The 15,230-nt window shown below is 36.0% G+C and overlaps 1 protein-coding gene across 7 annotated transcripts in view; it reads right to left on the bottom strand.

Moving 5' to 3' along the window:
* Positions 1–15,230, bottom strand: part of LOC307056842 (sodium channel protein type 2 subunit alpha) — a gene marked incomplete at its 5' end in the record, with an annotated part of 88,870 nt that overhangs the window by 58,380 nt on the left and 15,260 nt on the right. The window contains 5 exons of one of the 7 annotated variants that reach the window (XM_079709804.1): positions 4,109–4,495; positions 9,439–9,726; positions 11,105–11,311; positions 11,452–11,593; positions 13,153–13,216. In XM_079709804.1, the coding sequence (XP_079565930.1) occupies positions 4,109–4,495; positions 9,439–9,726; positions 11,105–11,311; positions 11,452–11,593; positions 13,153–13,216 (1,088 nt within the window). The remainder of the gene's footprint in view (positions 1–4,108; positions 4,496–9,438; positions 9,727–11,104; positions 11,312–11,451; positions 11,594–13,152; positions 13,217–15,230) is intronic. The other 6 variants (XM_079709805.1, XM_079709807.1, XM_079709806.1 and 3 more) reach the window with 6 other exon arrangements.

Below are 15,230 nucleotides of genomic sequence, written 5' to 3'. Positions count from 1 at the left end.
CTGGCACAAAAACAGAAATATTGATCAATGGAACAGGATAGAAAGCTCAGAGATAAACCCACGCACATATGGTCACCTTATCTTTGATAAAGGAGGCAAGAATATACAGTGGAGAAAAGACAGCCTCTTCAATAAGTGATGCTGGGAAAACTGGACAGGTACATGTAAAAGTATGAAATTAGAACACTCCCTAACACCATACACAAAAATAAACTCAAAATGGATAAAAGACCTAAATGTAAGGCTAGACACTATCAAACTCTTAGAGGAAAACATAGGCAGAACACTCTATGACGTAAATCACAGCAAGATCCTTTTTGACCCACCTCCTAGAGAAATGGAAATAAAAACAAAAATAAACAAATGCGACCTAATGAAACTTAAAAGCTTTTTGCAGAGCAAAGGAAACGATAAAAAAGACAAAAAGACAACTCTCAGACTGGGAGAAAATATTTGCAAATGAAGCAACTGACAAAGGATTAATCTCCAAAATTTACAAGCAGCTCATGCAGCTCAATATCAAAAAACAAACAACCCAATTCAAAAATGGGCAGAAGACCTAAATAGACATTTCTCCAAAGAAGATATACAGATTGCCAACAAACACATGAGAGAATGCTCAACATCAATAATCATTAGAGAAATGCAAATCAAAACTACAATGAGATATCACCTCACACTGGTCAGAATGGCCATCATCAAAAAATCTACAAACAATAATTGCTGGAGAGGGTGTGGAGAAAAGGGAATCCTCTTGCACTGTTGGTGGGAATGTAAATTGATAGAGCCACTACAGAGAACCGTTTGGAGGTTCCTTAAACAACTAAAAATAGAACTACTATACAACCCAGCAATCCCACTACTGGGCATATACCCTGAGAAAACCATAATTCAAAAAGAGTCATGTACCACAATGTTCATTGCAGCACTATTTACAATAGCCAGGACATGGAAGCAAGCTAAGTGTCCATCGACAGATGAATGGATAAAGAAGATGTGGCCCATATATACAATGGAATATTACTCAGCCATAAAAAGAAATGAAGTTAGTTATTTGTAGTGAGGTGGATGGACCTAGAGTATGTCATACAGAGTGAAGTAAGTCAGAAAGAGAAAAATAAATACTGTATGCTAACACATATATATGGAATCTAAAAAAAAAACAAAACAAATGGTCATGAAGAACCTAAGGGCAAGATGGGAATAAAGACGCAGACCTACTTGAGGATATGGGGAGGGGGAAGGGTAAGCTGGGACAAAGTGACATAGACATATATACACTACCAAATGTAAAATAGATAGCTAGTGGGAAGCAGCCGCATAGCACAGGGAGATCAGCTCTGTGCTTTGTGACCACCTAGAGGGGTGGGATAGGGAGGGTGGGAGGGAGTTGCAAGAGGGAAGAGATATGGGAACATATGTATATGTATAACTGATTCACTTTGTTATAAAGCAGTAACTAACACATCATTGTAAAGCAATTATACTCCAATAAAGATGTTAGAAAGAAAGAAAGAAAGAAAGAAAGAAAGAAAGAAAACATAGGGTCACTTAAAGGTCATCTAGTCGCTTCTGCTCTATATAAAATTATATGTGTAATCCTATATCTGTCTAATTTGTAGTGCTAGATTCCAAAATCTCTAATGATATTACCAAGGAAATTCTTCCTTAAGTTAAATTGCTTCAGTTGAATTTATGTGTAAAGTGCAGGATATTGTGTGCTTTGGAGGGTGGCATTTGTTTGCAGCTCTTTATTTTCTGTTCTCTTTTCCTCTCTGCAGTCTTGCAAAGCCCCTTCTTTGGCCTGCACTTTCAGCTCATGTGGCACCATATGTTGCAGCTCATGTTGCAGTGCCCTGCCTCACACCTGACTGCAGCACTGAAGGATGGACACAAGGCAGCAGGAAATAGAGATCACACTAGGCTTTGTTTCAAACTGCCCCAATTTGCTTGCCTTCAGAGATTTATCCCACCCTCACTGATATGACAGGATTTGGGGGTAATTACTGATAAATGTTAAATATCTTCTGACAGACTGACATTCTCTTTGTATTTATGCAAAGAAGTTGTGGATTTATTTTTGTTTGTTCAATTAACCTTTATCAAGATCAGTGATACTCACACTTTATTATGTGTAAGAACCATGTGAGATACTTGTCAAGGAAGAAGAAATCCCTGATCTTGCTCTCCTCGGCCTTTTGGTCTGAGTAAGTCTGGGCCCAGAAATCTCCATTTCTTTCTTTAAACCACTTTATTGAGGTATTATCGACATGTAAAAAGCTGTATATATTTCAGGTATGCAACTTGATGAGTTTGGGAATAAGTATACACCCATGAACCATCACCACCGTCAGGTCATAAACATTTCCATCACCTTCTAAAGTTTCCTTCCACTCCTTTTATTATTGTTGTTGTTGCTATTTGGGGTAAGAACACTTAACATGAGATCTACCTTCTTAGCAAATTTTAAATTTACAATTCAGTATTGTTAGCTCTAGGTCCTATACTATATAGTAAAATATCCAGAATTTATTTATCTTGCATAAATGAAATTTTGGACCCTGTGGTCATCAAACTCAGAGAAGCAGAGAGTAGAATGGTGGTTGCCAGGGTTGGAGGGAGGGGGAAATGAGGAATTTCCACGTTGAAAAGTATCCCAGGGAATTCTGATGTAAGTAGTCTGAGGATGAAATATATTTTGAGATACACTGGGTTAAAATGAAAGTTTTTGTTTCCTTGGCCATGTCTTCTTTTCCATTTAAGAAAATTAATGGGAGGTAATATTGCAATGCAGATAGAATGTAGGTTCAGTAGTCAGCACACCTGGGGTCAAATCCTAGCTCCACCATGCACAGGCCTCAGTTTCCTCCTTATAAAATGAGGATAATATTAGTAACTACGATAAAGGGCTGTTGTGAGGGCTAAATGAATTAATGCGTGTAAAGTGTTCTGGACAGTATCTAGTACATAGTTAGCCATGATTATTTTTTAAGAGAAGTTGACATTTCCTATTTTTAAAGAGAAGTTGACATTCCTTTTGCATTCTTCCAGTTCCTTTCACAACAGAGTCTTATCTTTTTCATGATTTGATCTGACTCCAGGATACCTGGACATTTCTCTGGGAGAAACTGGTGGGGAGAGGCTATGTGAAAAAAGTGAAGAAGATCAGTGGCTATGTCAGTGGCTATGTCAGAAGATCAGTGGCTATTCCAAGGCAAGAATCTCCTCTATTAGGTGACTGAAAGCTGACTCCATATGATTTTAATGTAGCTGAAAGAGCTCGTCTAACTATAATGAGTAGAATTGTGTAAAAAAAAAAAAATCATACTGAGAAGATTTTAATATGATTCTGTAAGCTATAAAGTATAACCAGTGACATTGCTAGAATATTTTTATATTGGCAAATGAAGTCTTATTTAATACCGAACTTAAAAAGCACCTATGTTTTACAAATGAAATGTCAATAACATATCCCTGTAAGTGCCTGTTATTTAGTTGAAACCCTTTTTCATATGCATGATTTAGGGCCACTATGTTTATTAAAAAATTCATGAGGGTAATATAAAAATTGAAATCTGCCCTAACAATTACAACACATGACTTTACCAGGTACTTCGAGTGGCTTCTTTACCACACAGATGTACAATGGTCATTTGACTGGGTGCTAAAAATGTTACAGCACTCTGACCTTCCAAGAGGAAGAATGTTGCCTTGCAGGATTTAGATGTATTTAGTAATACTATCTACTTCAAGTGGAAGTATCAAGTTCTTCTTTTAAAGGAACAGAGATAACAAGATCCTTAAGTTAAGTATTTATAACATTTCTTGCATTTACTTTGCTTATATTAACTAATCATAATGCATGATAAATTGTTGCTATACTTTTTGGCAAGTTTCATTCTGTAGTAATAATGAAGAAGGAATACTTCTAATTATAGTCTATGAGACCCAACCTACGTTTTTAATTCATTTGAGAAAAGTCTGAATTGAACAATTTGACAAAATAAGTTCATAACTTGATTGAACTGACCCCTGGCCTTTGAACGTTAGACTCTGTAAAATTCACACGTGTGGAAATCGACACCCATTCCTGCCTGCAACCAGCCACAGCTCCCTCGCCAACAGCTGCAGGTTTCACTGGCCTCACCTCTGGCAGGAGCTGTCCAGCGGGAGATGTGAGGGCAGAAGGGCCCCCGACCAGGGAGACCACGCCGTTGCAATCCACAGCACTGTGCATCTTCCCGTTCATGGGCAGAACGGGGAGCACCCTGGAGGCGCGGCTGGCCTGGCTGACATTGCTGGGGCGCCGCTCCCCGTGTCTGTGCGGCACAAACAGAGAGTCTCTTCTGCTGTCATTGTCTTCGAAGGTGCTGTGCTCGTCATCGGCAAAGTCATTCTCAGAGCCAATATCCTTGGCTCGACCTCTGAAGCTGAAAAGGCTCGCCCTACTGTTGCGTCTTGGAGAGAAAAGGGAGCCACGGATGCTCAATAAAGACTATCAATAACAAGAAAGGAAACAAACAAACAAACAAACAAAAAACAGATGAACAGAATTAAGTGCTGGTGTCCTGAAGAATATGAGCCTGGACTCTTCATTTCATAGCTGTTGACTCACCAAAGGTAAGGCATTGGACAGGTGGAAGCAAGGGCTCCTGTGGCAACTGCTGGTGGGGTTCTGGCACTTTCTACTAGGTTCAGGTCTTTCTTTTTTGCTCTCCCTTTTCCTCCCTTCCTTCATTTTCATCTTCTGAGCTCTCATTTTCTACCACTTTACCCATGACTTCAGATAGTCATAAGTACCCGCACTAAAGACTGTTTTGTCTCACTTCTGGCACCTAGAACTGAAATCTTTGCTAGGCCCTTCTCTAGAAACTATTCTTATTTAACAACCCAGTGGAAAGCAGTTAAGTACACAACTAAGTTTTGATCCTTTGAAGCCAAAACTACACCAGTAAGAGTTCACTAGTGCCCACACCCAGATGCAGATCTCACCACCGAGGAAAATAAAACCAATCTTGCTAGTAGGTCTGTTTAATTATAGTACAAGGAGCAACTTCTCTCCTTCCCTTTGCATATTTTATAACAGTCCTCATGAATAATTTAAACAAATCTAGCTGAAAGAACTGTACGATTCATTCCCTGATTTTCACTCTTCTGTCTCAAGAAATCTAAAGAGCACCATATTTACAAAAACCTGGTCTTCACTAAGTATCTGGTCACAACCTTGTGACAATTTTCTAGATGGCTACAATGTCATTGTTATCATTCAGTTTACTTTGATTCTCAAACATAGTACCATTGAGCACAACGAATCATTTCCTGTTTATTACTAGTCTATTTTTACAACCTCACTCTAGTGAGCACTTGTTTCTGTTTGTCCAATACCCATTTGTCCTTTTTCTGTGGACAGTACCCCGATTATCTCCAAGAACTGTTCCCCAGGCAAGACCATGGTGCAGGTCTAGTCAATGAGTGTATTCCATGCCTCTGGCCATAGAGACTGGTTTGAAAATGGGTAGGAGACCCTGCATGGTCCACTGACAGTCACCAATTTCTTGTACAATTGTTGGGAAAGAGGTGCATTTTCGATTGAGGTTGCTAAAAAATATTGAATGTAAGTTTGGAGCCATGGTGGGCATCTTATCAGCATATTGGAGGAACCTGGAGATGTGGAGTAATACTTGGCCCTGATAACATGTTTTGAGCCTTTGGATCTAGCTGTGCCTAAAGCTACTCATTGATATCATTTATATAATTTAATCCTCTTTTTTGCTTAAGCTGGCTTAAGTTGGATTTCTATGATTATTAATAGAGTATCAACTTTATCATTTAACCATTACTAGTTTCATCTTTTTATCTCCAAAGGATTTAAAGCTAACTAAAATTATTATTTTGTACCTATTTTTTACATTCCCTAATAAGTATACATTTAATTTTATTTTCAGCTAAAGAATGATTTTCTCATTAACATCTATAAACATCTATAAAATGTCTATAATCTTTAAACACTATCTTATGTTATATGATCTTATTCATTATTTACAGAAACACATCTAAGAATACTGATCTGCTCCCACAGCAGAACTTATTTCTTCTTTTCCTATACCCATGTTTTTTCATCCTGTTATCAACTTCATTATCCTTTTCTTTTATTGTTCCCATATGAGTATTATTTATTTTTTTCTATTTTTTAATATTTATTTATTTAATTGGGTGCCTGGTCTTAGTTGCAGCACACAGTATCCCTGACCAGGGATCAAACCTGGGACCTGTGCATTGGGAGTGTGGAGTCTTAACCACTGGACCACCAGGGAAATCCCCAATACGAGTATTTTTTTCAACTTCTCCTACACTATCCAATTTCTTTCATGTCTCCTTTCTTTCCTTTCACAAGGGACTTTGAATTAGCTATAAGGACATAACAGTTACAGAATTTCTTACCTACTGGTTATCATTACCTCAAAAAGAAGCCAGATAAGAAATGCTTGGCAATAAGAAATAAAATAGAAATTATGTATATGTACCACTCTTAGTAAGAGTTTTTATTTTAACTACAAGTACTCCCCTCAATTAGAGCCAACAGAAGGGTTGGAGAGAAATGTTATTAAATTGCAAACAGTGTTTCTCAAAGTTCAAAGGTGAATTATGCCACACAAGAGCATAGTTTACATATGGCAGCTATATGAAAAATGATTGTTTCCCATCTGTTAGCATCAACTTCCACTGTTTACATTGATTACATAAATCCATAGCAATCAGATGCTATGCCACAAATAGAGGATGAACAGTAAGAAAAAATCTGCCATATCAAATGGATCTCTAAAAACTCCTTGTTTATCACAAATATGGAGGGAAATAATAACTTCAGAAAGTCAACAGTATCTTATAAAGGCTTCAAAATAAAATATTCAGGTTGTCTTGAGACATTAGAGATTGCACTCTTGACTTTCTTCTTTCCCTTCTCCCACACTAACAAGTCATAATGAAGTCTAAAAAATATTTCATACAATCCACCTACTCTACTGAGAAAATTATAATCCTATGGTAAAAGTATACATTATATTTTTTTCAATATGAAAGTAGAAATGGTTACCAACACAGTTGCCTATCATGTCACTACAAAACAATAGTTTATATTACTTTTGGGCCTTAGGCCCTTGAAAAATCTAACAAAAGCTATGAATCCTTCATCACTGTTCCCAGGTTAAGAACCTGGTTCACTATTTTCAGTAGTACTTACAGGGTCTTGCACAGTGGGATTAATATGATTTCAGCATCCCTCCTTTTCTTCCTCTTCCTTTATCTCTCTCTCTCTCTCTCTGTGCCTCTCCATTGCCCTCTCCATCTTCTTAGTTACTTGTTTGTCTACTTCTTTGTCAGATAAAAATCTTTAGTTCTATTTTTATACACATACCACTTCAGAAACAAATATCAATTTGAGCCAGATATTACATGTTGTGTGAGTGCTCACCTATAATGCCCAACTAGGAAGCAGAGGTTTTAAGAAGACAGTATGGGGAAAATGTTATATCTTTGGACAAAATTTACAGAAACAGATGGGATAGAGCCTAACATTTTCAGACTTTACTATTTTGCCTACAATTAGTTCTATAGGACTTGAGATGAAGCAAATTGGAATAACTCTGTGGTATCTGTTGGTTTGCAGTTCAGATTTAGGTAGTTTTTCCTCAGGTAACTTACTTTCCTTCTTTCCTCCCTCTCTCCTTCTCTTTTTCCCTTCCTTCAAAATAAATAATGCTCTAAAAAGGGGATTTGATTTTTTTTAAATTCACATTTATTTAGATTAGTATCTCCACTAATGTAATCATAATGATTGTGACAACATGAATAGGGGTGAGTAAATGTTGATATTTATTTAAAAACAAATTCTACTTCAAATTTGAATTCAACCTCACTAAGCCTTTAATTTAACCTATTTTATAATGTTACCTGGACTTGGAGTGAATCAGGCTGACATAAAAGTTTATATGTATTAAACATAAGGCTATGTGAGACTGTGTATACTAAAAAATGTACAAAGAGCATGTATAATCCTACATATATGTATCTTTTAAATGAAATCAAATTGTAAATTTCCTCAATAGTTTCTTAAGATTTTTAAAAATATTTTTCTTTCTTTTATTATTATTATTTTAAAAAATGTTTTTGGCCATGTCACATGGCATGTGGTGTCTTAGTTCCCTGACCTGGGATCGGACCTGCACCCCGCTGCATTGGAAGGTGAAGTCTTAACCACTGGACCGCCAGGGGGAAAAAAAGATATTTTTTAAAGATGTTCTTTCTAGTCAGCCTGATACAGTGGAAAGTTCAAGGGTATCAGTGTCAGGCCAAATCTGAATGCCGCTTCAACCTTTAATAACCAGATGACATTGGGCAATTATTTAACTTCACTGAGCCTAAAAAATAGTGAAAGTAGTACTATGCAGGGCTGTTAACATTAATTATGGTAGAGTAAGAAGAATGCCAAGCACAAAACAGGCACTCAGCGAAGAATACCAGCCTTCCCCTGTCTTCACATCTGCAGATTGGGGATGAAGATTATAGTACCACCCTAGGGCTGTAGTGAGTGGCTTCAAGTAGCAATGCACCACGTAGGTGTTAGCTATTATCACTGTTATCGGTGTTGTTCAACTTGTGACTGTTAACTGTATGGATATTAAGCTTTCACTACTGAAAAACTGTATTTCTGGTAATTCTCTTGGTAATTTCAAAGACAATTAAGGATCCTAAATTTCAAAGTTTCAGCAGCTTGTGTTGGTACATAAGCCAGAAGCATCTAGATATCATTTTCTGCACTATGTAAGTCAAGGTATTCTTTTCATGCAAGTCTCCTTAAACATGAGACACAGATAATCAAGAGCAATTAAGCACAACTGTTTATTTAGTGTCATAAATCTTCTTCAGTGCATGTCTGCCTAAAATTTTTGATTACATTTTTAGAAAAATTTTGCTTCGGTTTCCCTTGAAACAAGGACACGAAGAATACACTCCCCACATGAAGTTCGCACATACATGGGAACAACTGCACAGATGGTCTGAAAGAATCCACTCTTCACTTCTAGGAACCTGTCACTCAGAAAACCTACAATTCACTGGGTCCAGGCACCACAGCTAAGAAGGGACAGTAACCATCTGCTGATTATTCCTCATGTAGAAAATTGCCCTGAGAAGTCTCAGAATCACAAGCCTTCCCAAGCCCACTGGGATCTATGCTCTAAAAATGCTTTCCTGAATTCCAAAAAGTTGTAAAACTCACAAATTCCTTGAGGTGATAACCAAAACACTCAATGATCATTACCATTCTGAAAGCATTGTGCCATCCAGGAAGAAGGCAGTTTTATCTAACCAAATTCTGGCATATCTTAAAAAAATTGTGTTTGTTATGACAATGCAATTTATATAATCTAATATTTTTACCTGGTGTGGAGAGGAAAACCTCTTTTCATATGTCAGCCTGCTTCCTTCTAAGGAAAAACGGAAACCTTTTCTTTTTATGCTGTCTTCAGATTCAGATTTGTGGACCCCATCTTCCTTCTCTTCTTCTCCAGACTGTTCTTTCTGTTTCTTTTTCTTCCGTCTGTTTTTCAGCTCTTTTTCACTCTTGGAGCTCAACTTTGATGCTACTGAAGAACTTTCTGAGAAAACCCCTATCCCACCAGCACCACTGAAGTCTCTTGATTCAGCAGATGCTGCTGCAGCTGCTGCCTAGAAGGGTTCAAGGGAGATGGTAGTTGCATATACACTTTGAAAAACTCTACCTATGTTACTGCTTACTTTATCTTTGGTATCATGAATATGTGATTTTGAAAAATGATTCTCCATTCTAGTATGTATTTGGAAAACAATGCATTGTCGTTAGACCGGTTAAAGAATGAAAATGAACAGAATAGTGGAAGATGATCATGTGGCTTTAATGAAGATCTTCAACCTGTAGCCTCACAGTACACTTTTTAATTATCTAATAAGATGAAGAAGATACTCAAATATCATGATTTTTTTCTGTGATTTAAACAATATCATAAGAAGGAAAGAATTTAAGAACTAAAGGTTTCCTATTTTAACCTGATCCATCACACTTCCACTTGACAATGACTTTTAGTGCCAGTCTAAATTATTAAATTTAATTCAGTCAAGTATTTTGTTTAAATAAACCTTTTTTTCTCTTTGACTTAAAATGATTATTTCACTAAGAAATGCACAACAAAAGCAGATTATAAATTGTATATAAGAAAATCCCAGATCATGGCATCTGAATGAATTTGTAAATTTCAACAGTACAGTTATTGGAAAGAAAAAGTGCTCAATGTTGTTGCTGCTAGCCCAGTATATTTTATTTATTTGATCTTTATTACATATTGATATTTAGGATATTCTGTGTTAAAAGGGAACTGTACTCTACATTCAAGAAAAGACGAATATAGGCAATTGGATTAATGATATTAAGTCAAACAAATATAACTAGAGAAATTCTTGCCTTATTTTGAAGCCTCAACAGTCCAAATTATTGGATTTACAGAGTAGTAGGTAAAGAATGTAATGATTTAGTATGTTTATGTACCAGTGTTTTCTCTATGCAATCCACACACTTGCATTTAAACACTTGAAATAGAAAATAAACATTAAATAGGTCTTTGTATTTCTTCCAGACTCTATGAAATAATCTTCTCAGTTTGACCCTGGTTTTCTGACCTTTCCCACCTCTAGCAACACTAACGAAGAAGCAATTATAACTGAATTCTGCTTCCTCAGAAGATTAAGAAAATACTTCGACTGAAGGCATGTAGGTATAACTACTTTGTGAGCTTGAGTGAATAAAGGGTCACAAGGGAGAAAAAAATGTCAACAAAGTCATTATAATTCATCATGTTTGGATGCCATTACTATTGACCATAAATAATCATCAAAATAAAATAATAATCTCCTAATAACCAAACAGGCTCCTAACACTTAGCAAATACATATGACTTGTTTCGAACATCAATTACCACTGCTGATTTTGTGTGTTAAGTGACTCTGGTCTCGACAGTGTGGTCAGACAGCTGAGATAACCAAACACAAAAAGGCTCGAAGCTTGCTACTATACCTGAGCTTCTTCTTGTTGCTTTTTTAATTGTTCAAGCATCTGCTGAAATTCAGCTTCTTTCTGTTCAGCCTCTTCCAGCGTTGCCTGATTCTGTTCCTCATAGGCCATGGCCACCACAGCCAGGATTAAATTTATAAGGTAGAATGAGCCCAAGAAAATGACTAGCACAAAAAATATCATGTATGTTTTCCCAGCAGCACGTAATGTCTGCAGAAATGGAAGAGATTTTTATTAAATTTTATACAGGATGTTATGAGCTCACACTTTAAGTAATAAAGTATATTATAGCAATTCTCTTGATCTCAGTATTTCATGCTTCCCAGAAGAATCATTTTATCTGTTCTCACCAGTTGATAAAGGTTTTCCCAGAAGTCTTGAGTCATAAGACGAAATAAGGACAAGAAAGCCCAGCTAAAGGTGTCGAAGCTTGTGTAGCCATAGTTGGGGTTTCTACCAGCCTTCACACAGATGTATCCTTCTGGACACTGGCTGTTATTAGGTTAAAGGAAAGAAAGGAAGTCAGTAACTATAAGTTGGATGGCTGGCTTTCCTGTTTTTATAGACGCCAATATCCATTTTATGAGACACCAGGGAAAGCAGATTTCTCTCACTTTAGCCAGTGCTCAACCCAGCACTTAAGTGCACTGATTTACATAACAACAGAACAACAGTCTATTTGTGGATTCCTCTGTGATTCATGATTGTCATTATTATATTTATCATGTCTCCATATAAAAGCAATCATATTATGATTACTATCTTCTGGGATTTGTGAACATGAACAGAAAAATAAGTCTACAGGGAAAAATCTGATTTTCACTGAAGATATCTAGAGGCAGAAGTGTGTTGAATGTGGAGGTAGGCAAGAGGGCTAAAGAAAAGATGGTGGGGGCACATTGAGAGGAATGAATGAGTCTGCAGAGTGAAGGTTTCATAGTATGACCTTAATGATCAAGCTGACCTGGCCTCAATATTGTGCCTGACACTTCTGGGCTGCGACACCTTGGGCAAGTTTCCCACACTTGCTAGTCTTGGAGAACCTCATATGTAAGAAACGGCTAATAACAGAACCTGCCTCCCAAACTTACAATCATTGAATACGATATCATATGTAAAACATTTAGTATAGTACAGAGAAAGAGTTAAAATCAGTCTGTTTTACTTATCACTAAGATCTGGAGATAAAGGCAGCACAATCTTTATCACATGAGCCAAATGCAAAGCCTGATGCTGATACCACTGGGAATTTTGCTACAGGTATTAGCTACTAATGTCCACAATATCATCTTCCACAGAAAGAACATTAGATTTCTGTCTATGATTCTAAAATCTTGTTAACTAGAGAAAGGTAACTATTTCTCTGAATTTTCCTCCTTGCTTTAGCTCCAGGTACAATATTTCTTAATAACAAGCATTCACATGATGCCAATCATAATAATTAAAAGTACTTATTGAATGCTGTAATAGCTAAACATTCATTAATCCACTTAATTCTCACAGCCACCCTATAATTATTCTTATTTATCACATGGGGAAATCAAGGTAAGGAGAGGTGACGTTATATGGTGAAGTCAGGGTTTGAATTCATGTAAACTCTCGAGTCTATGCTGTTAACTGCTTCGCTAAAATATGCTAAACGTGTACTCACCACACCTCAGTTATTGACATTATCTTCAGATATCTTACATTTTATGCCATGGAGACCACATTAGCTTATATAGAATATCACACTTATAAAAGAACATGCTTATGAATTCTATTAACTTAAGCTTCTTATGTACATGTATTGCTTTTCCCTATATTTTCCGTTGAACTAATTTGCAAGATTAGTTGTGACCTAGTATGGAAAAATAATTGCTGCGTATGAGTGAGTGGGTGAAGGAGGTGAGAATCCACACTTATCCCAGCTATTTTGAGAGTCAGCGTGAAGTGGAATTTATGCAGGGCTTTGAATGAGGAGCAAGCGGGGACTGGATGGGTGGAAGGTAGCAGGTTATTAAGGCCAATGGAACAGTGTGGACTGAGACTCAACACAAAACATCACTTACCCTGCATCTGAGCTGTTGCCACAAAGCAGAGCATCATTTTGCCCTTCCAAAAAATAGAAGTGACCTATTTAAAAGAGCAAAGAATAGAAAGAATCATTTTTAAAAAACCCTCAAAACACTTCAGCCATTGTGCCTAGGTAACAAAGCTTACCTTTTTTTAAACCATGATGAAATTGATAAAATAATAAATATGTATAGGGCTAAATGAAAATATTTTAATAATAACTGAATATTAAACAAATATCAAAAAACATTTTTGATTAAACAAATGTTTAGAAAATTGATTTAGAAAGAATTTTTTTGGTAAGGAATAACTATTATAGCATTCTCTATCAGCATTTATTGCAAATATAAACTCAAACTGCTTGGGATAATTCAAAAAATAGCTGTCAAATTAAGGCTGTTTGGCACAAAAAGTGAATGATAGGAAAGCCTTGTTGCTTCTAAATGCTGCCATGAAATAACATTTTATTTTACAACTACGCTTTGCCTGGACCCAAACTAGATTCAGACCTTTGTTTTCCCTACCAATTTTAACTTAATTTCTTGTGAAAAGTGGACTGAGCTGTTTGCTCTTTCCGTGATACTGTAAGTAAGTGTTTTGCTTTGAGTTTTGGCTTGAATACTGTCTTTCAAGATAAACTTGCTTCTTTGGAGATACGTATTTTCTAAGTATACCTATTTTTTATTCTTAAGGAATGCCTTATATATAAATTTAATAAGTTGCAAAGATGATATCAGGAAACATACACATATATAAACATACATATTTACATATTCACATACAAAAACACACAGACACATATACATTAAAAAAACACACACACATAACCCCCACAAAAAATTTTACTATAGTTTTCAGGAATACTTAAAAGCCTATATTCAAGGAATACCCTAATATATTATGTAGGTCAATCTGGGTCATAGTTTCACAAAAAATTTTAGATCCTTACCTCATAACATATATCAAAAAATCATTCTAGATATTTAGAGATTAAAGATTTAAAGATAAGTCCATTAATACAATATAAAAATATGCAGGTTTTCTTTTCAATCTAGAATATACAGGTGGCTATTTTATATGCAGAATATACAGGTGGCTGTTTTATATGCAGAATATCTAGGTGAAAATTTTTATTATTTCTGAATCCAGAAGCATTTTATAATCTTAAATATAGAAAAAAAGAAAACAAATTTTATGACTTGATTGCCTAAAAATTAGAATCACTTAGGGATCAAAAACAAACAATAAGAAGAAAAAACAAGCTGGAGAATATATTCGCCAAAAAAAGACAAAATGTTAACATACTTGATAAATTATAGAGATCTTATGAATTTCCCAAAATATACTATCACCTGATAGAATAACAGGTTAAAATGTCAACAAATAATTCATATTACATTAAATATATAACTTGCTAATGATACTAATAAACAATTATAGATTCTACCACATTAATAATTAAAAAGAGGATACACTTTTCCTTCTATCAGAAGATGTTAAAATATGGTAATAATCAATATTAATGAGAATTCAGTAAGATGGCCACTGCTATAGGAGGTATATAGTGGTCTGACCTCTTTGGAGAGCAATATGACACTATGTCTCCCTAGCCTTAATCTCGTCATACCCTTTAACCCAACAAAATTCTACTAATAGAAATCTGAAGGAAACAATCAGAAATAGAGAAAAGATTTATGTGCAAAGATTGTCACTGTGCTGTTATTATAACATTAATAAATGGGAGATTTCATAATGAAATCATTTGTTTTATTTATTCACTTGTCCAAAGAATCTTAATCTCTTCAGTAAAAATCTTCATGAGAATACTAATTCTTAAAACATTAATATAATGTGAGAAGTGATAAAATTTCACATGGTACTAAAAACCATGAAGGATACCTCAGACTAAGTACCCCAATGGAGTATTGATAATGAAGAGATCAATGGAAGTAGGCTAGCTAATTGCACAAGGAGAGGGAGGGGGGCTTCCCTGGTGGTGCAGTGGTTGGAAGTCCGCCTGCCAATGCAGGGGACACGGGTTCGGGCCCTGGTCCAGGAAGATCCCACATGCCGC

Source organism: Hyperoodon ampullatus (assembly GCF_949752795.1).
Source record: "Hyperoodon ampullatus genome assembly, chromosome: 8".
NCBI lineage: Eukaryota > Metazoa > Chordata > Mammalia > Artiodactyla > Ziphiidae > Hyperoodon > Hyperoodon ampullatus.
Note: the sequence above shows the minus strand (reverse complement) of the source record. Positions and strands in the feature narration are given on the sequence as shown.